Source organism: Phalacrocorax carbo, chromosome 5, assembly GCF_963921805.1.
Source record: "Phalacrocorax carbo chromosome 5, bPhaCar2.1, whole genome shotgun sequence".
NCBI classification, from domain to species: domain Eukaryota; kingdom Metazoa; phylum Chordata; class Aves; order Suliformes; family Phalacrocoracidae; genus Phalacrocorax; species Phalacrocorax carbo.
Window position 1 is genome coordinate 34769299 of NC_087517.1, and position 26338 is coordinate 34795636.

The window sequence follows — 26338 nt, forward strand, 5'->3', positions numbered from 1 at the left end:
CAGTGCTGTGCCTTAAGCAGAATGCCCTTCAGACAGTTTCAGGTTCATAGTTCAAGCATCATGTTGTGACAATTACAGGACCTCTGGTGGAGCTTCCATATTCCAGACTCAGAAAACAAGTACAAAAATAGAGGGGCTCCTTTGTCTGCCCAGGCAGTGCCTGTTTTCTGAGTGGCTGAAAATAAAGCAGGGTAAATGTAAGTCAGAACCGTGTGCCTGAGAGTCAGTCGCTGCAGTGTTATATGGCACTCTGGGGAGAACACAGGCCATAGCCGGGCTTCTGCTGCTGTATTTAATGATACTCTGAACGCCGGATACACTTGCGGTATCATCTTGGGCATGAGTTATAGTGACAGGAGAGGCTGACCAGAAAGGGCCTGGCTACAAGACTGGGAAAGACTGGCCTAACACTTTCATTCCCCATGTGGTCTGGTTAAACTGGTCTCTAAATAAGGAGGCCAGTGGTGCCTTTATGATCTGTAGCTATGTGGAAATGAAGGGGGACTGGGGTTGGAAGAAGGGAGGGAAGGTAGAGGAAAAGAAGAAAAAGGGAATGAGAGTAGAAATTGTGGGGTTTTGTGGGTAATTGCAAGCAGGGGAAAATAGAGCAGTGAGACCACATAGAGGAACCAGGGAAGTGGGAAGAAGAAACAACAGGACAAGCAAGAAGAAAGGAAGAGAGAGCAGGACATTCCCCTGGTTAGGCTGTGTGACTGTGGTACCTGGCCAGCCAGGACATTTTTTATTTTTAAACACCTCAGTGATCAGCCAAGCAGAGAGCTGAGTTTCAGCAAGCAAAAAAAAAAAAAAAATTAATATGAGAAAGAACAAAAAAGTTAAAACCAAAAAGGAAGAGGTGAGAGAAGAAATGGAAAAAAATATGATAGTAAAATGGAGTAACGGAATGGCGTGATAAAGTGAAATCAAGAGCTAAAGGGAAAGAAAAAAATTGATCTGGCACCAGGTGCTCAGCTGGCAGATGCTCTGTAAGCCCACAGAAGATGAAGGATAAGATTCAGTGCAACCACTAGCAGGCAGTAAAAATTAGTATTTCTTTTCTGCTAGGTGCTGCTTAGGGTTTGATTAGTCAATAGGAAACAGTAGGCACAGGGATTTGTGTGAATCTTCATCAGAGCCTCAGCACATATTGGAATGTGCAAAATGATACCCTTTTGACTGTAGTAAAGGCTTTTGTACTACAGGTGGGTAGATGAGCTCGGTACAAGATAGCAGGTAGGCAGGGCAGGGAGCAGACGGAGATGTACGGGGCAGAACAGAGAGAAGGAACCCTCACTTGTAGCTTATGGAGAAGCTAGATAGGAAGTATATGAGCATAAAATATTCCTCGGCTCCCACGTACAGAGGGATACTAAACAGCAGTACTGTTGTATGGATTTATATAGACCCCTCAAAGCATGGTTGCAACAAATACGTCAGCCGGTATTTTTTTTAAAGAGTGAGTTCTAAATTTTTAACTTAGGGGTCGAAAAGGATATCATACTTGGGGAAAAATCAAACTTCCAGCAGGGCCTCCTCACGCTCCTCCGGGGGCCTCCAGGCCCGCGGGGAAGCCGCGCCTGTTCCTGCCCGCAGCGGCAGCCCTCGGAGCTCGCCCTGCTCGCCCAGGGGCCGCGGCTGCCCTGGAGCCCACGGGGGTCCCGAGCCGCGCCCCTCGGCGGGAGAGGGGGCGGAGGAGGGGCAGGGGGAGCCTGCCTGCTGCCCTGCCGAGCCCCGCGGCCGCTCGCCGACGGGACGGGACGGGACGGGACGGGACGGGCGGCTCCCGCAGCGGCCCGAGGGCGCGGGCAGCCCGAGTCCGTGGGGAGGGAGTGCCCGTGCCTAGAAAGCGCTTCCCTGCTGCCGTCTGGACAAATTGATCCGTGGTTTGGCTTTTTTTTTTTTCCCCCTTTATTGTGTTCGCGACAGCCGCCGGCCGCCCCATCCCACCGCCGGCACGGCCGCACGTTAAATGCCGGGCGGGGGGGGCGAGAGGGTCCCGTTTACCTGGCAGGGGTCTGTCGGCTTCGCTGCGCGCCGGCGGCGAGGGGCCGCGGGCCCCGAGAGGCGCGGAGGAGAGGGCGAGGCTGAGCCGCCCCCCACCCCTGCGGCGGAGCCAGGGCAGAGGCCGGGGCCAGCGGCTGCCAGCGCCGACCGCTTTTGGGGGGCGGGGTGCACGACACGCTGCTGCCGTGCTCCCGCCGCCCCAGGAGAGTGGGGGAGACCCCACCGCCCGTCCTGGCCGCCGCCTCCCGACACTGAAGCCCCGGCGGGGAGGAGGGTCCGTGGCGAAGGGCGCAGCGGGGAGAGGCGGCTCCCGCAGCCCCGTGGCAAAGCGCCGGCTGGGGGCGGAGGGCGGCTGCTGCGGGGCTCCCGCGCTCGCCGAGCGTGCGTTAGGCGCCGGGGCGGTGAGCAGCCCTCCGTGCCGCTGTGATGGTGCATTTTTTCCTCCGGCTCCGTCGCGGGGATGGTGTCGCAGCCCGGCAAACCCTTGGCCGCTGCCTGCCGAGGCTGGGCAGGAGCTCCCTCTCCCTCTTTTCCCTGCTTCCCCCGCTGTGCTCGTTTCTTCCCTCCTCGCCTCGGCGGCCGTGTGCCCGCTCTAGACCCCACCAGCCGCGATGGTGGTTTGTTTCCCTAACGTCGCATCCGCGCGTGATTAAATACCGGCACCCGGGTGCGCGGCCGGCAAGTTCAGCAGCCCCCGGGCGTGTGTGTGTGTGTGCGTGTGCCATGGAGGGGAGGGGGTCACGTATGGGCATGCCCGCGCGCCCAGGTGGGCCCGCCACCTGCGGCTCTGCGCCGGGCAGGGGGCGATGCGCGCACTGGCACGGGCGCACGCGGAGCGGAGCGACGCGGTCCCCGCCCCGTCGGGGGTGTCCGCAGCCCGCGGCGGGGGTCGCCCCGGGCCCGGGGGTGGCGGGGGCGACTGCCCGGCTCCCCTCGCCTGCCGTGCCCGGCCCGGCCCTGCCCCGGGCGCTGTTGCGGGGCGCAGCGGCCCCGCCCGCCGGGCCCCGCATCCCGCTCGGCCAATGGGGGCGGCGCGGCGGCGGCACGTGACGCGGCGGGCCGGGACCTGCTGCTTCCCCCGCGCAGAGGGATGCGGGCGGCAGAGCGGGGCAGGCGGCGGCGGCGGCGGCTGCGCGGCGGCGGCCCCTCCGCGCCCTCCCCCCGCTCCCCGCCGCCCGGCCCCTATGGCAGCCGCTCCCCGCCCCGCCGCCGCCCCCCGCACCCCCGCGCCGCCCCGCCGGGAGCCGCCGCTCGCCCCAGCGTCGCGCCCGCGTTCGGCCGCCGCTCGCTGACCCGCTGCTGCCGCTGCCGCCGGCCGGGGCCCCGGGATGCCCAGCGGCCCCGCCGCCCGTCCCTGCCGCCCGCCGCGCCGCCCGGGGGGCACGCCGCCGCCGCCGGAGAGTTGAGTTAGGAAGTCATGGTGCCCTGGGAGCCCTCCCCGCCCCGGCAGTGCGGCGGCGGCTGGACGCTCTGCGACTGCTGCTGCTGGCTGCTGCTGCCCGCCGTGCTGCTCCTCCTCGCCCGCCCCGACAAGCTGGCGGCCTTCCCTACCTCCTTAAGCGACTGCCAGACGCCTACCGGCTGGAACTGCTCCGGTAAGCACCGGAGCGCCCCGGCAGCCCCGCCGAGCTCCGCCGGGCGCTCGAAGTTGCGCGGGAGAGCTCCGCGGGGAGGGAACTTCGGAGGGCGATGCCGCGTCCCGCCGAATACGCGGGAGCAGAGAAGGCAAAAAGTCGCGGGCGTCGGGGCTCGCCGGCGTTCCCGCAGCCCCCGGGGCGCCCCGCTGCCCCCCGCTCCGCGGCGCCGGCCGCGCCCTCCGCCGGTGCGCAGCGCCGCGGCTGCGGGCGGCTCCCCGCGGCGGGGCTCCCGGGCTCCCGGCCCCGCCGGACCGCCACTCCGCGCTCAGCGGGGCAGCTCGGCGTGCGGGAGCGGGGCCGGGTGCGTGCATCCTGCGGGAGGCTGGTTCCCTGCGCACCGAATTGAGGGCAGATCGGGGTACGGGCGCCGCGGCACCGGGAACCCGGTGCCTGTTCCTTAAAGTCGGGCTGACCTTTGTAATGAGTTGCTTATGTAGGTCAGCGGCCGGCCCTTCTCCGATACGGAAAGTAATTCTGAAATGAGACTGTAATAGCTTCCTGAGGGAAAGAGCGTTATTTGGGGTAGCGTGTGCATCGCACGTAGTATGTTGGATCGGGGCCGGAGGGGGGATTTCCACCGTAAGCTCTTCATTTTAAACATGTAGCGGTATGGTTAAGAGCGCTCAAATGTTTTGGTTTTTTTTTTTAAAAATCGATGCATTTAGATCTTAATGGGTTTGGAGTCTGATATAGCTGTTTTGTTTAATACCTTGCTGCACGCTGTTGGAGTGGGAAGTCAGCTAGCGAAATCTGAAATTCATGCTTGTATTCGTGAACTGAATCTCCAGTCAGATCTGTTAGTTTTTCCTGGAGAAAAAAAGAAGGCAAAGAGCTAGGTTCACTCAGTGGCTTGTGGGGAACCCGGCACTTCTCTTGTTAACTTAGAGGTGATCAATCTTCATTGGGATCAGGCAGACCATCACGGAAAACACACAGCCTGTTTGTCTTTATTATTGGGAGCTTTGTTGCATCATGGGCTGGAGAAATTCCAATTTGGACTTTTGTCGAACAAATTTCTGATCGGATGGGGATAAGTTGATGACATTTCCAATCCGGAGCCACGAAATAGCATAATTACTGGGTGACTGTTAAGGAAAGCGAGTCTGTGAAACAGAAAAAAAAGCGTGCAACATAGCAGGGAATAAGGACTAAGAGAAAGACCGAGGGAGAGACAAGAGAAAAAGTGTAAAACTGAGGGCAGGGAAGGACAGAAGAAAATCTGGACTCTATCATTTCATCAACAAGGTTATTGTGCTGTGGTGTGTTAAAATGCAGTCACCCCATATTGTTCCTTTTGCTAGATCAAAGCTGACATCTTTTTTTTTCTTCCTCTTTACATTTGAGGTTATGATGATAGAGAAAATGATCTCTTTCTCTGCGACACCAATACCTGTAAATTTGATGGGGAATGTTTAAGAATTGGAGACAGTGTGACTTGTGTCTGTCAGTTCAAGGTAAGAAGATTGATATTTCATTCCCTAATTCACTAATGAGAATACAAATCAAGGATCTCCCTTTATAACCTATCACTTAGCAATTTATTTCTCGATGTGTAGAGAAGTTAGAGGGAAAACCTGGCAGCGTATATAAAAGCTGGCAGGAGAACCAACTGGTGTCAAGAAGACCTAAGTTACTCTGGGAAAATGCAGATGCTGTGGCTTTAAATGTCCCTTCGGGTCTGCGGTTTCAGGTTGTGCGTTTCTGATTTTTCGTCTCTGCCCTTTTAACAAGGATTTAGAGTCCTTTCTAAATTCATTTCTGATACAGATCATGGCTTATTGTATTCGAGTTCTGATCTAGTTAAAGAAATGGATCTGTAATGTGCTTATGCAATATTTTCAGGAAGGGCTGCATAGTGACAATGCTTCTGCCTGTTTATCTGCCAAGCTGATCAGATTAAGGAGCAATCCCTCTGTTCCAAAATCATGAACTTCCTTTAGGTTTTATATAGTTTTAGGGGGGGTATTACTGAGTAGTAAGGCGTTTTCCTTCTATTTCTTCCCTCTCCCTCTTGCAGCTATGTCTAAACCTCAGGCATTCTCAAAGTCGGACGATTTCATTATGAAGGATTCCATTTAATATGTTTTAGCCAACTCACAAAACAGCTGTGCTTTACATAATGACCTGAATAAAAACTGAACAAATTAAAGGAGTTTTAAGCATGTACCAGCACGTGTTGTATGTACATTTATGCCCCATGGTTTCTTGCATTTTAATATGGATCTCTGAAGTTGTGGAACTTGTAATGCTGATTTGAGTGTTTACAGTGGAGCAGGCCAAATAGTGCACAGTTCAAGATAGTGCACATCTGTAATGATTAATTTATTATTGAGCTTTGATAGACGATTCGCTTTGAAGCATGACAAGTATCGTTTATATTTCTAGAGCCAAATGTGTCGGTGGAGAAAAACCCCGGGTGATAAATTCCTTCATTTAAAAGAAAGAAAGAATTTTCTGTAATAAGAACAAGATGGTGGTTTGCTGAAGTGCTTGCGTTTCCCATGTTGAGAGAGAATTCGTATTGACCATAGGGTTTGGTTTTTTAATCCATTTCTAGTTTGCATGTAATAAAAAATTCAATGTGAGGATGCTGTTTCGAGCATTTGCCTTGGCTCAGCATGTGCAGTGATTTAAGGGTTGGCCTGTTTTCTCTTTCTAAGAAAAATCTGTAATGCAGTGAAAGTCTGTGACCGTGACCCACTGCTTGGTGGTAAGCTAGGGCGGGGTGTTGTGCCATGAGCATTGGGAACTTAAAGCAGCCACAGAAAGCGCTTTTGTCTTGTCTTTGGTTCTAGTTTGGTGTCACCACTTGGCATAAAGCAGTGGACTCATAGCCTAGAAGGAGCAAACTCAGGTGTTCCTATTGGCAGGGAAGAAGTTGTTGGGAGCGCTGTTTCCCAAGGCAGGATGCTGGTCCCCAGTGATTCAGGGTAAATGAAGTTAGGTAAACCTCTCAGGGTTGTGTTGTCTCCCCTCTGAGAGGTGAACGCTGTATGTGTGCTGAGTTGAGCAGCTCTGTAGGGGGTAGTTGAAAGGGGTTTAAGGAAATGAGGTAATAGCTGTATGAATATGTATATGAGATAAAAGGAAGGAGTTGGGCAATTGTGGGCCTGATCACTAGTAAATGGGTTGAAATCAGGAGTAATCTTTGGTTTCAGTGGTCTTTGGACCAGGCCCTGTAAACATTCAGAACTCTCTGTCTTGCTTTGGGCCCTCTGTGGAGCTGCAGGGCTGACTGTGACCTTGGAGGGCAAATTACCTGTGGCTGATCCTGTGCCAGCGCTGCGAAGGGCGGTGCGGTGCCGGGGGCTTCTGTAGTCGAATGTGTCCGCTTTGATGGAGGCAGAGCTTGGGGGGATGTTAGCTGCTTTTGTAACATCGGTGGACAATGTGACAAGCCAAAAAGATAAGCCACCAGAGTAGAAAATTAATTTCTAGTGCAATGTCTGAGGCTGGCCGAGTAAGGCAGAGCCAGCCAGGTAATTTGTCACAAGTAAGGGGGTCCTCCATCAGAATGCAGGTCCCCTGTTTCAGTGACAGCTCTCTGGGGTGATAGTGAGCAAATCAATAGCAGATTCCTCATCACTATAATTACTTTTTATGTTTTCTCCAGAATTTGCCAGGGGCTTTAACTGCAGCTTGAGAGAATAGACAAGGACTGAAAGCTAATTTTGCCTCTGTACTGTTGAAAAGTCCTGGGCTGGCCAGCCTGTGTCCTGTGGGACTGGGGGAGGCAGCAGTGGGGAGCTGGGCTGCTGCAATCTTGGTTTGGGTTTTTTCAAACCAGAATCACAGATGCATCATGTCTGTCCAAGTGGAGTTAAAATTATTTTTATTTGAAAGGGTGAATATGATCAGACTGCTCTGGAACACCTGAGTGTTCCATCTCTGGAGAGCCATCAGGCATGAGCTAAGGAAGGGATTCTTACTGGTTGTCTCTCTTGTACTCGACTGCAAAATGATAGCCCATTCACTGCCTCTTTACAGTGAGACATGTATTGCATTGGAAAATACCATGTCCCGGTCTGATCAGTAAATGCAGACCTGTCCCCTGCTTAGGGCAAGCCCAGGCCTTGGTGCCGGCAGGGCGGGAAGGCACTGGGCCGGTGCTGACTCCAGCAATGGGGCTGAGCATCGGGGAAACCACCACCCCTTCCCTCCCTGCACAGAGCAGGCTCAGCAGGTCCACCAGACGGTGTAGAGCTGTGCCAGCAGGCACGTGGTTAGAGACATGGGGTCTATACCCCAGCCTGCCCAAAGCCATAGGCCTGGCATCCTGGCTTCTCTTCCCTCTTAAATTTCATGAACACATCCAAAAGTATACCAGGGTATTTCCATCAATGTTGCACGTCTTTCCCTTTAGTCACCGAGACTGTGGACATTCGCTGGTTTTTATGTGAGGAAGGAGTTCTGTTTTCATGCGTGTTGAATCCCTCACATGCTTCAGTGTTTGTGGAGCTGGAACATCACCTGGCCAGCTTGCAGCTTTATATTATATTTCCAGAATATATTTTTATGCTACTCTGTTCAAGGTATAGGTGGCATTTTGGGAGTAGTTAATCTGTGAGAGTAGGAGGAGGTCAAACTTTAAACAGTGTTACCAGGATGAGGAGTTACATGAGTTGTCCCCTTCTTTAGAAAACAAACCTTGGGCTTTCCGTGCCCAGCACTAACCCCAGCGCTTGCAAAGCTGGTTTGTCCCTGGCTGTGGTAGTGCGCACTTGAGGCTGCTAGTGCTGGAAGGCAGCCTTTGACTGATACTTGGCTGAATTGGATATGTCCATTTCCCTGCTCTACAGCTATATTTTAAAAACGTTCATGTATAAGAGAGAAGTGGACAGTATGGCACTATGCTGCTGGCTTTAGTGTGAGTTTTGACATGGATTTCCCCGAGTGCTTGATCAGTCCTTACTTGAGGGATGGAGAATCATTCCCACACACAGGGCTTGGTCTGTTGAGCCCTAAACCAATGCCAAAAATGTGTCAGTAGACTAAGGAAACTGACAGTCAACATCTGATATTCTCCAGTACTAGCAAGAAGTATTTCATGACGGTGAAGAGCTGAGAGTACTGGATTCAGCGTGGTCAAGTACAAGAATCTAGCTCTAGCGGGTTAGGAGTAACTTCGTGACTAACATCACAATCTTCTCATCGTGGTCTTGTTTTCTTTCCTTGATAACTTCCACTGCAGTTTCCTGGTGGCTTTCAGAGCCATCCCAGCTCAAAGCCGAGGCAGGATCCATCTAGAAGATCTCAGCTCTTTTGTTCCTTGTGGCTCCTGCCTTTTCCATCCAAATACTAGTTGTCCAAAGGCAGTGGTAGGAACAGTGAGCAGTGAATGAAGAAATCCGTCTTTGACCAGCACAATTAGAGAAAGAAAAGGCTGCATCACCTGTGCTCATCATGGAGCATCCTCTACTTCTGCTGGCCGACATCAAGCTTGAGTGTGGGGGGAGCCACAGGGGAGATGAGGAAACTACTGCTAGGAGAGTTAATCCTTCCTGAAGCCCTGGTGTCTCTCAAATGTGTTTTAAAATTGCCAAGCTTTGGAAAAAGTTCCAGCCTAGCTCATAGCAGCTCTGTCACTTGTTTCTGTGGATCAGGATTTCACTCTTGATGCTGTATGCTGTTAATGTAGGGCTGTCTGGCCTTTCAGGTTTGCATCTGAGTCAGTGTGAAAGATTGTCTCTTGCTCTGGGAAAAAACAGCAGAGGGTTTGCCACCGTGTTTCTTGGGAACAGGATCCAATGTTGTTTCTACATGTAACAGAGCCTGTTGAGATACTTTGGGCCAAATTCTGCACAGATTGCTCTGGCAAAAAGTCCCATGGGTGACAAGTGGATAGTATGTCTAAAGCAAGCATGATTTGATCCTCCATGCTTTAAAAAATTTGCATGATTGTGTTAATTGTCCTGGTTAAGTATTCCAGATCAGCCTCCAGCAATTGCTGTTGAGCTTCTGGATAAAGTTGGCATTTCTACTTGAAACATTGCTGAGATTTGGAACATAATGGTGAAAATAGCACAGAAACACTTTCTAATCAGCTGTTTAAAATCTCTGCATGGAGGAGCCCTTCATTAGGAGGGGAAGGAGAGGGTTTCTACTGTTGTGGCTGCTGGTTTTCTTCCTTGTTCTAAGGAAAGAAAGCACTGGGGGTGGGCAGCAGCTCGGGAAGATTTAAGAAAATACAATGCATAAGGAAAATGTCATTTGATTTGGCCCAATCAAAATGTCACTCTGACCGACTATGAATAATTTCTTGGCAGCTGCTCTGTGTGGAGGCCTGCAATTAATGCAATCTATGCAATTGTTTGTCTTAATCACTTCTGTAGTCATTCACTTTGAAGCATATTTGATGTTCATATCCCTGGAATTTCAGTTCTGCATTTTACGTTGTGCCTGACGAACATACCTCAGACACTTTGTGGCATAAAACAGCTAAATAGGAAGCATGATTTCTTTTTAATTTTTACTTGGATTTAAGCAGAGGTAAGCATTTGTAAATAATAATTGTGATCATTCCATTTGTTATAATTAAACAATGAGGCATACCAGGAGTACAATAATCATGAGATAATCATATTCCTGGTATAATTACAACGTACAGGGTACATCCAAGTATTTCTAAGCCTCCGAGTGTGATTATCTTATGATAACTGCACCCTGTAGGTTGCCCGATTTTCAATGTAAAACAGAATTATTTTTATTAAAATGAACAAGAGATGGAAAAGCTGTCTCTCAATGGTAGAGGGAACAAAGCAGTTAGTTTGCAGAGCTGAGCAGGAGTTCGAGCTGAAGGAGGGGCGCATGGTGTGAGTAACTCCTGAGCTCTCAGCGCGCTGGCTGAGCTCGCTGCAGTGCTGCTGCTCCTGCCCGCCGTGGGGAGAGCTTGGACCTTCACGGAGCATCCCGGCTGCAGCTGGCCGGGAACAGAAATGTCTCTGCAGAAAGAGGGATAGGTTTTGATCATAGGTCTCAGAAATAATTTCCCTCTGTCCGATCAGTTCTAATGATAGCTAAGTACTTAAATAGAGAGTTATACACCCACAGGCGGACACTTCTGTGTATGCGAACAACTGTCTCTGTAGCAGTGAGGGTGTGTATGTGCAGGAGGAGGGGAAAAGCAAGCCTGTTCGTTACAATTTGTCTGTGGCCATCCAATGGAAACACATGAGCCGCTATTGCAGCTGCAAGGAGCTGTTTGCCTTGGCCGTATTCCTTCCCTGGGAATGCCCCCACCTCGTTCTCTCTGGGCGCACATATTGAACACTTTGCCCATTCAGATTAATTTTTTCCTACCCTGTTCATGCCTGGTTTATGCTCCTCTGCCTTTTGTCTTTTTAAAAATCCCTTCTCCCCCTCGCCTGGTAGCTGTAAAGGTGAAGAGGAGGGTCAGTGTCTCCCCCTCTGTTGTTTTCCCAGGATTTTAATACTGGAAGGGGGCAGGGGGGCACCCAAATGGGTGCTGTTCCACCCCACTTGTGTGACTAACGCTGCTGCTCTCTGTCCCTTCCCATCAGTGTAACAATGACTACGTGCCCGTGTGCGGCTCCAACGGCGACACCTACCAGAACGAATGCTACTTGAAACAGGCTGCTTGCAAGCAGCAGAGTGAAATACTCCTGGTGTCCGAAGGATCGTGTGCAACTGGTACGTATAACACACCCCAAGCTGCTTGTGGACCTTGCCATGCCCCTGAATAAAATAACCCGGGGATGGCAAAAGCCATTTGAATCCCTGCTTTGAATTCATTACGGGTTAATTCTTTGCAGTCTTAGGTATGAGAAGTTACTGCCACCCTTTTAAGTAACTTTACTTAGTATAGGCTCACAGTCTATGATACAGTATACCCTTGACACTGTATCAGAGTGTGCAGCACGGAAGTTGATTTCTTTTTTTAATTCGTATCTTGTGCTCCTGATCATCCTGTGCACTGCCTACACTTCTGAGCTGCTACGACAAGAAACTGGAAGCAGATTAAATGAGCAGATGTCTGGTAAGTGGGCATCTGGATTACCACAAACCTCTCCATAATCTGGAGAGATAGAACTGGAGCATTATTGCCTGCAGTCCAGTTTCTTAGGTTCTTCCTTATGTATGTAGGGCCAGATTCTCAGCTGGTATGATTCAACAGACCGCTGGTTGTGATGAGCCCTGCCAGTTTATAGCAGCTGAAGATTTGGCCCAAAACACAGTTAACGAACAAGCCTGTGCAACAGGGGTTTTTTTCTGGACTTGTTGGAAGAATTCATTAAAGAGAATATGTGAAAACTGACTGGCGTTTGAGATATCTTTGCTTAACTGAGCATCATGAGCTATTTGTATCCCTGCTTTTATGGAACAGCTAGAAAGGTGAATGAGCACAATCAGTCAGGAAAACTGAGTTGCTTATGTGCAGGAGTTCTTGATGTTTTTCTTTTGTGCTCAGTGTCTGTTAGAGGTGGGCAGTGAAGTTAACTTGAAAAGAGCAGGAGGAGTAAGTCTTTGTTCTTGAGAGAGTTCTTTAAACTTAAAGCAGAATTTTTTCTTGGCTGAAGATGGAGGAGTCAATAAAAAGTGCATTAGACAAACTTTTTGCTGTGCTGTAATCTTGTGTTTCATACACCTGAGAGAAAATAAGCTTCTTTCCCTGGAAATGTTCTCCTCTGAAGCTGTTACCTGACAATTTTCAAGAGGGAAAAAAAAATGCTACAATATTTTTGTCTATAAATTGGTACAAAACAGAGCTCAGGCTGGCAAAGCCTATTGTGGCGTACGATTTGTTCAACTTCGTAAATTCTCTCAGCACAGCAACTGGTCTCTTTTGCCTCAAACTTTTTGATTAAAGGGGTAGTTTTAGTGCATTGCTACATCTTTTCTTAAACTTGCTTGCCTACTGGCAATGGCTGTGTTGGAACCATTCTCTCTGAAACACATTGCGCGTTTCGGGGGCAGGGGGAGGGCGGCATGTGCTTTCCTGAAGGCTTGATCATTTGGCCTCTTTTTCCTTCTCTGAAGGAGAAGGCTCAGCAGAGAAGGGAGCAGCTGCGTACCTCAGGTTTTCCCCTGTGGGATGGGGCAGAGAGAGGATGCCCAGGACCCCTAGCAGAGTCCTGGGCTGCTGGGAGGTCCGGTAGTTAGCAGCCCTCCTGGCCATGACAGGCAGGGATCTGGGCATCAAAGGGAAGGGGCAGGAGGGGAGACACAAGGTCCTTTTCCTCCAAAGAGCCAGAGAATGTGGTAGTTCATTGCAGGAGGCAGGTGATAGCAAGCATTTGTTTCTTCCTGTCTGCTGGGGAGACCTGGCCCATCTGGAAAGCAGCACTTCCCAGAGCTGTGAGGGCATTGTAATGAAGACACCTTTCTTTACTCTTTGCTTAGTAGCTCATTTGGGAAAGAGCAACAGGATAGAATATCAGATCAGAAAAATGCAGGAGATGGTCACTAGGAAGACACCATAGCTTTATTTTCTCTTTTCCAGCCCCCTTTTGCATCTGTCCTGTGCAGTCTTGCTGTGTAAATCTACCATTTTAAGCCATTCTTGTGACAGGTTTATTTAAATAAAGGTTTTTCTTTTCTTAACTTTGAGCAACAATGGCATGTACAAGCCAGTTCAGATCCACCAGACCTTGCTGTCAGTAAATTAGATCTAAGAGTTCATAGGGTAATTGGATCCTAAAGCAGCCTTTCCAAACTCATTCTATTAATCTTGATGCTGATGAACGGATAACCCCTCCACTAAGTGGGAGGATGGGATGACAACCTCCCTCCCTTCCTTGAAAAAGAAACTCTTTTTATGGATTATTTTTGGTAACCTTACACGTGTGCATTTCTGTGCTTCACCATGCTTAGAAAGTTTCATAAAGAAGCTCCGGGCTTGGAAATTTTGTGATGTTGTATTTTCTAAATTTGTGACTCTAGTCATTCCAGCCAAGAAAACATCGAACAGAGGAAAAATAAAGCACACAATTTTGAAACATAGCAACAACCTGAAGAAAAATGGCATTTTAATAATTATCTAAAGACTTTGAATAATAATAATTTCAATGGTTTAATCAAACTAGTTATGATCTGATGAGATGCCACTGTTTTCTAAAGAAAATGACATGAATTTACAATTGGTCTGGCCTCAAACAAATGCGTTTAAAAAATTCCCTTTGATGGTGAGGGTTTAGCAGTGGACAAGTGAAGTAACTTTGCACAACTGTTGGGAACAAAGCTTTATCAGTCTCAGTACAACAAAACGAGGCAGAGGCTTATGAGGACGTTACAGCACTCCAGGGCTTACGTTATTTTAGTCTGATATAGAGACTTTAAAGAAGAAGAGTTGAGACATGAGAAAGATGGCTTGAGTGAACTACGTTCAGATTAGATCTCTATAATTTACCCGGGGATGACATCAAACATAAGGTACGCTGTAATACACTTAACTGAACAGTCTTGCTTTGCACACTTACAGGACGTACTGTAGCACATGAATATAAATTTCTTTCTGTTCTTTTCTCAGATGCCGGCTCAGGATCTGGGGACGGAGGTAAGAGCCATCTTTTAATATCCCTGTGCTTATGTGTACACACATTGTCTTTCACAATTTCAGATTGTAAGTGGATATGCTTTGCGGTTTAGGTGTTATGATACATATTGTCTTTTGTGTAGCTTTTTCTCTGAAAAAAAGTGACATTTTGCATTTTAGTCAAGCTGGAACCTAATAATGACATGCTGTTTTCTAGGGAAATTCTGAAAGCTGTGTTATTTCTAACAGAACTTGGAATTATTCATAGGTTGTGCTAGGAGCTCTATCTCCATCTACTGTTACAGCTACACTCATTTGTTTTATGTTCAGAATTTTGTTTTTAAAACACAAGCCAAACCCTTGGTTCCTCCTCACTGGAGGATTTAAGCCAAATATTTTGTGGTAACAGAGAGCATCCTTTCAAAGATATGAAGAAATGTCACAGGGAAAGAACAATGTTATTTTATAAGAACAGCACCAGCAAAAATGAACATGGAAATAGTCCAAACGCTTTGCTGCAGACAGGGCACACTGTAAAGTGTGGGTAAACTTGCATTTAAGTTGGGGGTTGATTTGTTTTGTTTTGTTTTATTTTATTTCTTAGGTGCAGTGATTTGTGGGTTTGCTTGTTTAACACTGGTCCTAAGATTTGTGATTGATTCTTCCTGGAAGTATGTGTTGGGTCTGGGTAGTGCCCAGCCTCGGGGCAGGGAGCATGATTTTTGGCAACTACTTGCATGGTGGGGCTGGTGGGACAGCCTTCTTTGGGGGCTGGGAGGGCCAAGGCTAGTTTGGGTGGCTGTGCGAGGTTGTGCTTAAGAGTCACCCTCGTTTCTGCCCAAGCCCCCTAAGTAAACTCTAGGGGCCGCATGGCAGGGGAAGGGCAAGGTCAGCATCAGGCTGGGATGCTGCTGGACTCGTCCGGCTGGGGTAGCTACCAGGAGCTGAGCCAGCTTTGTGCATAATACACTGACAGCAAGTCTGGGCTCTTACCCAGTTTTATGGCTGGTCCTGGCTGGATTTAGGTTTTTCAAACACAGGACTGTTATTTGGCAAAATAACACCTAATCCTCACGTAGTTTTGATAACCAGTATATTAGAAAGCACAATGTGTAGGTAAAGTATTATTTTTACCTATGAAGTGGCCAACAACATGAGCATGAGGCACTTGCAAGGGACCTAACTTTCTGATATTGGACTCAGGCTGTTCTCTGGAAATCAGAACACTTTAAGGTGCTTCAGACCAGGCTCCCAAAAAAACACAACCTAAAATATTGCTATTTGTTTTCAAAACTTTTGTCCAGCTATTCGTATCTTACTCTAATGTCTTTTTTAAATTGTCTTTTTGATTTGTTAGACCAAAGAAATTCCTTATTTGATGCTTAACAGAAATCTACAATTTACCTTATTTATGATAGCGTTTTCACACATATGGTCAATAAATCAGTTTTCAAATCTACAAAGTCTTGAAAATTCATCACATATGAACCAAAGAAAACAGATAAGATTTCCAGTTTATTTTATAACTGGGGGAGGTGGGGAAACAAACTTGGCCACTTTCTAGAAGTAATGAATTCCATACTGAAAAACCATAGGAATTTAAAAGCATGATTTCCAAAGAGTTTCATTTCAAAAGCTGAGGTTGACAAAAGACGAGCAGAACAGGGCCTTGGGGACTGGCTGGGCAGAAGTAAGGAAGCAGATTTGTGAAGGAGACAGAACCAAGTTGGTGCATGTGTTTAAAGGTCTACAAAGCTGCCTTGTATTATTCAAGATTTAGTAGGCAACTACGGCTGTTCTTAAAGTACAAAAGTATATTTATGTGCCCTAAGAAGCTAAATCCAGCTAAGTAAATGTTGTCACTACCTCACTCTTTACTAGACACGGTCTTGTTGTAAAAGCTGTAATAAATTTTGTATGTCATCACACTAAGTCTTGTAAAATCCACTTGAACAATCATGAGTGGGATGTTTTTCTACGGGAAGCTTGAGTTCTTAGTCTTGTGTGTGTCCTGTTTTTATGAAAGTTTTCCTTTCTTACGCTTCTTCAAGCAGTCTTGGTTAGCAAACTGCTAGCCAATGCAGTGTCTTTTTTATGCAAAACTACAGCCACAGGGATCCTCCCAGCAGGCCAATCATCTGCCTAAATCAGCAGAATGGTGCTGTCCTGGATGCTGTAGGTGTCAGAGGTGTTGGGTATGTCTGCAGTGAGGTACCTGAGATATCTTGGATGCTGGGAGCCCTTAGGAACAGCCATTCTCTTGGCGATTTGCCCCATTTCTTGCCAGCAGAGTGCCAGCAGAACACGGGCTAGCGCAACACTTTGGCATTGCTGTTTGCTCTGTGTTGCATCTATATATGTTGTGTTGGCACACTTCGTGCTGGCAGACTTTCTGGCAAGGTTCAGGTCTGTGCGACTGTTGCGGTCTGTCTTTGGGAGGTTCCTTGCAGCCAGGGAGACCCAGGCTGGGAGCCCTGAGGGACTGCCGTGGGCACGGGCAGGCTGAGCAATGCCTCCTGGGTATGGATTAGGAGTGTCTTGTTAAAAAGAGAGCATGGATGGACTTCTGCTTGAAGGCATTAATAAGGACTGATCCTTCAGTCTGAATTGCTGAGGACTGTCCATAGCCGCAGGAGTCTCTGCCTCTCAGCACATGTAGGTAGAAAAGGATGTAACTTCTTACTGGAGCCCCTCCATATTATTCCCATGGGTTTTTGTCTATCGCTCCACAAGATGCGAGATGAGGGAACCAGCTTTTCAAGAATTGTATCTCATGGTCAGATTTCTTCGGTCTGATAAGGTACACATCTAATAGGGTATTCACTCAAAATGCAGACTATTAGAGGACATCCTGTTTTTCTGGTTCTTGGAACATAGCAAGTTTTCTTGCTCAGAGGTGGTTTCCCCCATAACTGATAGCAGTTCAGCTCTCGGTACGGCTTCTCAATGGAGCTCTTGTCAAGTGAAATTATAGACTCATAGAATCAGGTTGAAAAAGACCTTTGAGATCGAGTCCAACCATAAACCTAACACTGCTGACTGGCTGATACTTCAGAAATTGCTGGAAAGGCGTTGGTGCAGTGGACAGATGTATACAAAAACACGGTGTGGTCACACAGGCTTCGTTTTCTCAGGAAAGTAGATAGAGCAGGAATAGTATAGCCAGAGGCTATGTTTTGCCTGCCACATTTCCCTTCTGTGCATTCCTACCTGGGTTTGCAGAGAAGGCTTCTCAATTTATTATTTAGGATTTGGGGATTTCTGCTTTACTGTCAGGGATACTGGGATCAGAGAGGTCCCAGCTTCTTGGCACCTCAATAATCTTGAGGGCTTTTTGGAGGTGATTTAATCCTTCTTTGTGCAGCAAGAGCATATAAAAGTCCCCTTATTTGTAAAGTGATGGGGGAATGTTAATCTCATTTGATTATTGAGCCTTCAGCATGCACTTTGGCGATACACAGTAAATGGGTAAGAACAGTAGGTGTTGAAGGTTCTTACTTCAGAAGACCTTTTTCCCTGTAAATGAAGACTAAAAATGCAAAATCAAGAGCTGTTTCTGTGTTTTGATTGCAGAAGCTGAGGGTATGGTGTGGAATTATTTAAAAACCCATATCCCAGAAAGATACTAATCAATGGCAGAAAGAATGAACGTGAAAGAGTTTATACAGAGAGTAATTTAAAGAGATTCCATTCATTTTCATCTACACTGTTCTCTAGACAACTGGGTTTTTTTAGAACCCAATGATTCATGTTTTGGTCTTGAGCAGCTTCATAATGAATTCTTACTCGTTTCCTAGCTTCCTTCAAACAGCGACAAACTCAAGATGCAGTATTTCATTATAGCTCTTAATGTGCTAAGAACATCTCTCCTTGGTTCCTTTTTTGCGTTGAATACTTCTTTCCCCTCCCTGCATTATCTGTATTCATAGCTCTGTTGGTTGGCTTGCATTCACAGTCCAGTGGATTTACTGTGGGTGGCTATCGCACTAGGTGTTTCTGTGATCCCCTGCACAGCAGTGCATAAGCACCTACATTGAATTAGTCTCAGCGCCTCATTCTATTTCCCTTCAAGTCCTACTACTTCAGTGGGAATTGCATGGGGCCCCTGGGTACACGGATCTTATCCTAGTTTGATTTTTATGTTAATTCTTTATGATCTAGACCAAAGCAGAATGAAAAAACAAGTCATAATTCATCGATATCATAGTCACCATTTATTTTACAGTAGCATATAGAGGCGCTAATTATAAGGTTAGGACTCCAGTGTGGTATACACTGATACTGTGAAGCACCACTTCACCATGAGGGAGAGAATAAAATCTGTGAGGCAGAGTCTGGATATCCAAGTTGGGTGAAGGCTGGATGTTGCATCACAATTCAGCGGCTGAATTGGGAATAATGCACGCTGCTTTGGAGCCAAACCACTGCTGTGTCTTTTGAACCACGTTGTTTGTCAGCAGACCCATATGTAATCCAGAAAGAATCAGCGATTGTACTGTTCTTGAAGTTATTCCTAATTTGCCACTGTTAGGCATTCTGAAAATCAACAACCTTGCAAGCTGTATTTTTTTTCTTCTCTGTCTGTCGTCTTCTGTGTGTATTTTAAGGATGAGAATGGTGTTTTTATTTGTTTATTTGTTCTTTCGGTTTATCCCTTCAGTCTTATCCAGAAAAGCTGAAGTCCTGCAGCTCTTTGTAGGTGCCAACATGTAGATTTAATGATAGATTCGGAATTCTGCTATGCTTTTCCTTTTGGCTTAGAGATGTGTGAGTAAACATATACATATTATAAATCTGTATGGAACAGCAGTCATAATGAAACACTAACCCAGAGAAAACAAGGAGGAAAAAATTAACACTTTGAAGCCTATATTATTTTTAAGGCAAACTGTAATGCAGCATATGCATCTTTTTTTCTTTAATCAACAGGAAAACAGCTACTTTGACCCAATTGCATTTGTACTTGTCTCCATGCTGGTTTTGTATGACTAACTTTGAATTCAGCAGCTCTGCTGCTTTTCCACCGATTTCCCTTTCTGCTTTATTACAAGGTTGATTGATGGGCAGGGCTATGCAGAACACAGTGAATATTGCTGTAAACACTCTCCTAGCAATAACACCTGAGCCAAAATACACCGTAAAACCTGGAGTGTGTACTGGTTTGAATGAAGCAGTGTATAAATGCAGTGCTGATAAACACACACATACACACACATTCTCAATATATGGGAAGGTGCTTGGGAGTATTCTGAAATATTTCTGAATGAAATTTCTGAATTCTGAAAGAAAGGGATTTCATATTTTGAGCTACAGATCCTGTCCTTTCTTCGTCTGGGTGTAACAGGTGATACAGGCTTCTCTCATGTAAGTTTAGAATATCTGTTGACCCCATGTGCTATCATCAACTGCAATAAGGCAATAGAAAAGCTGCTTCTACTCTGATTTCATTTGGGAAGTATAATTTAAAGCAGCATCAGAAGGTACAGAATCAAGTATAAGCAACATGCACTGACTGGGTAAATGACTGGGAGGGAATGTTTAAATCTTAAATGATTGACCTGACTGTGGATGGTCAAATATACATCTCCTTTGTTAAACAGGTTTTTACCTTGTTAACCTCAGCATGGCACCAAGCCCAAACCAATAAGCTTTTTGAAAGGCTGGGTTTATTAGCTCAGGCTCTTCACAGTCCTAACATGATTATATGACTTCTAGTTCAGGGCTGGTGCGCATCTGACCTATATAAGAGTTAGGTCAGGAAAGGCACTTAATGTATCTTAGTGGCCTTTAAAAATTAGGAAAGGATGAAGTTCCTATGTTTTTGTTGATTAGATGAGAAGCACTTGAGTATTCACAAGTGCTAAACTTTTAGGCCCCCGCCACAGGCACTTTGTGCTGGGTAGGAAGCATTAGCAGTTTTGGAAGTTGTCGGAGAGTATGGGAATGACAGGAATACCAGCTTTTGGATTCCTCTCAGGCTTTCATTTGAGCTAAGTACGGAGCTAATCGACACTGCCTGACTGAGATGTTCCAGCAAATCCCCACAGCTCGTGTGGACTTGAAGCTCTCCAGGGTTATATATAAAATACCAGTCTGGGAGGTACTGACTTTGGATTTAGTTGCCTGCGTTCTGCCTGTGTTCTGCTTGCTCCTTCTGCTGCTTCTGAAGTTAGAATGCAAAAATCCCATGAGAAGTGATGTGTCTTATCCCTGTGCTTGCTTTGTTATTAATGGGCCAAAGTCCTTGGTGTGTTCTTGGTGTGAACGCACAGGTCCCCTCGAGCAGACTATCAACACTGAGAAATACCTTGCAAAGGAGTTGACCCATAGTGAATGATTTGTGGCCCATTTTCAGCCATTCATGCAAAACCCAAGAAAATTAATAGAAGATACTATAAAGAACCACAGGCTTTTGTAGGCAAGAAGTAGGAATGACGTCCATTCATAGCCTGTTTCGTAAATTATCCAGTCTTTTATGGTTTTTAGCATTTAAGTAGTTCAGAGCTACACAGGGAGACTGTGAATGGAAGATGCTCACCTACATCAAAAAATACTGAGGATGCTCTGGTTTTAGTTTAAAAGTCCAAAATATGCTGTCTAATCATGTGCAATCTGTAAGTCCACAAATAACAAAGTCATCAAACCAGCAAACAAATCCTATGATACTCTAGCACACAGATTAAAAAGGGGGACATCCGATCAAAAATACTCATTTATTGGTCTGCTATTGTAAACACAGCAAGAGGAAGACGTAGTGGGCTAGATTTGTCTGCTACCCCTCTGTAAACCTGGATTAATTTTCCCTGTGACAACTGTGGAGACACTGGAGATTAGCCGTGATGACAGTGAGAGGCGAATCTAGCCCACTGTCATGGTTTAACCCCAGCTAGCAACTAAGCACCATGCAGCTGCTTGCTCACTTCCCCCCCCCCCCACCTCAGCAGGATGAGGGGAAGAGAGCTGGAAGGGTAGAAGTGAGAAGACTCAGGCGTTGAGATAAAAACAGTTTAGTAACTGAAATATAATAATAGTAATAATAAAAAGTATAAAACTGTAGTGAAAAGGAAAATAAAAGTGAGAAATAAAACCCAAGAAAGATAAGTGATGCAAATTAAAACAATGGCTCACTACAAACTGACTGATGCCCAGAAAGTCCATGAGCTACAGCCTCCCTCAGCTAACCTTTGCCCAGCCTTTATATGCTGAGCATGACATGTGGTATGGAATATCCCTCTGGTGAGTTGGGGTCGGCTGTCCCAGCTGTGTCCCCTCCCAATTTCTTGTGCAGCCTACTTGTGGGTGGGGTGGGGTGAGCGGCAGAAAAGGCCTTAACTTTCTGTAAGCCCTGCTCAGCAGTAACTAAAACATCCCTGTGTTATCAATGCTGCACAAATCCAAAACATAGCCCCATGCTAGCTGCTGTGAAGAAAATTAACTCTATCCCAGCCAAAACCAGCACACCCACAGTTTTGCTTTCCTATGCAGGGAGTGCTTCCATAGGGAAGAAAAATGCTTCTTAAGCTTTCACATGGCGCTCTCACGCTTACTACGAACACCTTAGTTCGTGGGGTAAGAGTATGTGTTCAAGCACATGCTTAATTTTTATTGCATAAATCCTGTTGACTTTGAAGTTTTTTTCTGAATGTGGATGTCTTGCACAAGTGGGACCTGAGGCAATCTTGGTGTGATCATATTCTGTGGTTTAGTGATTGAAGAAGCTGATGCGCTATGCGCTTGCTTTGAACTGTTTTTGGCGTGACATAGGATTTTGTTAGATGCTCCTGTGAGATCTTAAAAAGAACAAATGGGATGAAAACTGCCAAGTCTCTCTCAAGGTTCATGTACTCGCTTTTCTTAAACTCTTATACTTCAGACCTCAGCTGTCTCTGGCAAATTTAATATATTTTGCATTAGATATTTGAATTCCCTTCTGTCTAAGAGGCTTTCTTTCCTTCCAGAGGCTGGGAAATAAAACCAGAAATTTTGCCTGCTGTCTTTGAAGTTAGTTGGAGTTTACCTTCAGGAAGGCCATGACTGATTCCCAGACACTTAGCAAACCGGTGACTGCTGCCTAGTTTATGTAAATGCACATATGGGACAAGTTTAATCAGTGTGGTACAAGCCCAAGAATCCAGACCAATTCATATTCAAATTCAGACGTGTTAAAATTTTCTGGTACAGCACTACCAGTTCTTAAGATGTTGCCACAAGTCTTTCAGCCCAGTTTTTAAATAGTGTTATAGAAGATGCTTAGTTTTTCATTTAAAACAAACACATAAAACCGTTTTTGTCCTTGTTGCTCAGGGGAATACTTGAATAGAAGCCCGAATGCTCAACAGAAAGGAGAACTCCAAATTGAAAATATCATGATGTGTGGAAGAAGAGGTCAGAACTCTTCCATGGTATTTCACATGATTTTTTTAATGCCTTGGACTTCTTGATCTCATTTGTCCCAGCTGCATGGGAGTTAGGTAATGATGGTGCCTGTTTAAACCCATTAAAAAAGTAGCTGCTGAAGCAGGACCCTTTTTACCTCAGCAGCTCCAAATATCTTGCAGGCAGGACTTTAAAGCAAGCTAGTTAAGGGACTTCAGTGCTGGTTTTCAATAAGCCTGAAAACATGGGAAAGTTCTAAAGGCCTGAGAGAATGTAGGTGTGTGGGTATTAAAAAAGGTGTGTGTGTGTGTGGAAAATCCAGATATTTATATGTCTGTCAATCTGACATTGACTGAGGTAAAGCAGGACATGCAGGCCCAGACCTGCTTAATAAAGAAATAAATGAGAACTAATGCTGAGCAATATGGGCTGATGTAATAGATTTTGTCAACTAATTGAAATGTTATTTATGAAGCTATGAGTTTGCTTGATAAAGACAACAATATTGATGTAGTGTACGTGGATGTCAGTGAAGTATTTGGCATGCCACTACATGACACTATGATTAAGGAACAAGAATCATGCGAAATTAACGTGGTACACAATTAGCGGAGTAAAAACTGCCTTTCACAATGTAATTATAAGTGGATTTATCATTATTAGATGAGCAGCACAGGGATCAGCCTCATGCTATTTGTTTATTTGTTTGATTTACCAGTGACCTAGGTGGGCACATACTTTACTCAGCGATCCAGTTCTCGGCAGATATAACTGGGGAAGTAAGAAATTAACAGTTCACTGATGCAACCCAATCTGATTTACTAGGTACACTGGTGCAAGAGCAGGCTTTCTGATGTGGCCAAACATAAAGCCACAACCATAGAACAAAGTGGGAAACCAGAGGACTGAGGTGGAGAAACCTTCCTGGAAGCAGCGATACTACAAAGAAAGCTGGAGCCTTGTAGTTAGTGGGCTTGTTGTGAGAGTCCTCTGCGAACACAACAGGCCAACGGGCCGCTGTTATCCTAGTATATTTAAGAAGCAGACACTTGAGCAGTGGTAAGGATGTGAGATTACCTCATCCGTTAGCGGAGGTGGTGCCTGCAGCTCCAGAGGTACCAAGAATCGGGCGAAAGCTGCGCACAGCCAAGGGCAGTGGCTGGCAAGCAAGCTTTGCTGTGAAAGCTCTGGTGCCCTTAGCTTTGTTAAGGGGAAGGAAAGGGGTCCATAGGTCACCATCGGTAAGTACCAGTGTGGGGAGCACAAATGAGCAGCAGGGCTCTTTATGCTGACAAAGATCTAATGAGATGCCAGGCTGGCAGTTAAAGCTAGACAAACTTGGATTAAAGTTTAGATGCGTGTTTGTAAATGAATGCAATAGCATATAGAAGTAAGTGATTAAAAGTTATGTAGGTTTCTTTGTCACTTGAGGTTTTGACACTTGGATGTTCAGATTGCTCTGCTCAAACATAGATGAATTTGAAGGTCTGGGGCTCTGTTGTGTGGGAAGTCACAACAGATGTTCAGTGGACCCTTAATTCTAGGTACCATAAATTAGTTTAGCATGAAATAGGCTCAGTTTAGCCTATTTTGTTCAGCAAGATTTCTGTGTTAAGCAGTCCGGAAAGGGACTGATTTTGTGAATATGTTTGTTCATTTCAAAATCCACACAAGTGTTTTTTTCTCTGCCCTCTCCCATCTCATTGTGTACACTTACATATGCAAGTAATGGAAGAGATGTGGGCTTTAGTAGCAAGTGGAAAAATCTCATGCATAATTCTCTACTAATTGCTCTGTATTTAAAAATAGGCCACACTACACTGCATTTCATTCTAAGACTTCTTTATGTTGTCTGGCAGCAGACAACTTCAGCAGCTCCTGATCTTATCCAAGTCATGACAAGGCCCCTTTGGGCTTCTCTGTCCTGCAGTGCTGCTCTGATTCCCAGTGTAATTACTGGTCTACCCCCAGCTGGTGCTTGGAGGGAGTCCTGAGGAGGAGGATGGGGATCACCACCTCTCTCTGAAGGATTGTCCAGGATCCTTTTCCTTCACATTTCTTCTGGCATAAGGGGGCAAGAGCAGAGGGGAGGACTGCACCCAAAGAGCTCTGAAGTGGGAACCCATATTCATCGTGATTAAATATAATTTGATTTTTTTCTGTTATTACAAAGATTCTCCCTAGCTTTGAGGTATTAGTGTATGTGATGGGTTTGGGAAGCGAGAGAGGAGAGTAGGCTGTAAATGCTTTGGCTCATATACATTGTCCACTAGACTCAGAGCGAGCCATCTTCATCTTTGTTATAATAGAGCTTGATAAACAAATAACTTACTCTTTTGTACAGTGCCTGAGATTTTCATCGAAAGACGAGGGAGCCAGTTATATGAATCACAAGGCCAGTGCAGGACAAGGCTATGCTGTAATTCATTTAGACAAACGTTGAAGTAAATTGATGGACTCAGGTTTGTTTAGATTAGTGGCCTTTTGAAAAATGAGTTGTTCTGTGTGTACAATTTTTCAATCTGTTTACATCTAATTAGCTGTTCAGATTGGCTAAAATTAAGCAATGTCACTTGTAATGCATTCAGAGGTGAAGATATGATAAAATGGGCTCTTTTATAATCTCTTCAGCAAGTGGCTTGGAACACTGGCATAGCGTGAACTGAGGGCATATGGAAGATCAATCTGTAACATTGAATCAAATATAATCATGCTGGAATCTCACAAATGTAGTGAATAGTCTATAACATCTCTCTTGTACTGATTCAGAGAGGGAGCAAATTTTTCCATCATCCCCTCCCACGACTCCTTTTCAGGAGTTTTGCCTGGCTGGCTGCGGCATGGTGTTGGGGTGGCTGCCCCTGTACACTGGCATCTTTACCTGTTTCGCTATTGATTCCTGCGCACTAGATATTCCTCCCTGGAGACAAGTCATTTGAACAGCTTGAAATCTAAAAACTGACTGCTGCAATGTCAGGTTTCTAATTCTGCAGCTCAGCTGACAGCTCCGGAAAGTCCCTATCAAAGGCAGAAAATACAACAGTCTTCAGCAGACTTTGTTCTGCCACCATACGGCCCCAATTCTATTTTACTGCTCCAAAGCCTACAGGCTTTCACATCTTTCTGACTGAAAATTCTGCTATTAATATGTAAGCTTCTCACCAATTAAGCCGTGCTTATTGCTGCATCAGTGCTTTTAGACTGTGACCAGCAAGTAGCACCCTCTCTGCAGCAGCACCAATTTAGTTCTCATGCTTAGTCATGGATACATGTCTAAAGAGATTTTGGCACATGTTTTCTCAAATATTTTTAAAAGTTTTTGTTAGTCTTTTCTTTCTTCCTTGGCTTTCTGAAGGCTTTTGCTAGCATGTGCAGAGCACTCACCTGCCCTTGTGTAACAATCCCTGAGACTTACGGTATTTGAGTATTTGCCAAACTATGAGCTCTCCCACGGTGAGTATAAGGGGCTGTCACCTGGCTCCTGCCTCCAGCTCCCTATGGCATGGCATGTGTATCCCATGCTGGCACGGCAGTGTTGTCCCCTCTTAGATCGCCACACGGCCCTGTAGCACCAGGGGATCATGAAGTAGAGGCAGGTCTCTCTGCCCCATTTGTGCAAGGGGATGTGGCCCCTTTCCTTGATGTCCCATCTCTCTTCCTATGACCTGATGCACCTGAGTATCTGTGCTGGAAATGAAAGCTCAGTTCAGTGGGACAGGACTGCATCTGGTGGCTCGGGACTTCAGGGGCACAGTCATGCCATTCAGTTAGGTGCTACAGAAGCAGCAGGAGGACACCTTTAGAAGCCAGTGGGAGGACTGTCCTATGA

The 26338-nt window shown here is 46.3% G+C and overlaps 1 protein-coding gene across 2 annotated transcripts in view; it reads left to right on the plus strand.

The window, feature by feature from the left end:
• Window positions 1–3143: 3143 nt before the first annotated feature.
• Window positions 3144–26338, plus strand: part of TMEFF2 (transmembrane protein with EGF like and two follistatin like domains 2) — a 134882-nt gene continuing 111687 nt past the window's right edge. Inside the window, exons 1-4 of one of the 2 annotated variants that reach the window (XM_064451983.1) lie at window positions 3144–3599; window positions 4986–5095; window positions 11162–11291; window positions 14128–14154. In XM_064451983.1, coding sequence (XP_064308053.1) covers window positions 3422–3599; window positions 4986–5095; window positions 11162–11291; window positions 14128–14154 — 445 coding nt within the window. In that variant the 5' untranslated portion in view covers window positions 3144–3421. The remainder of the gene's footprint in view (window positions 3600–4985; window positions 5096–11161; window positions 11292–14127; window positions 14155–26338) is intronic. The other variant, XM_064451982.1, reaches the window with a different exon arrangement.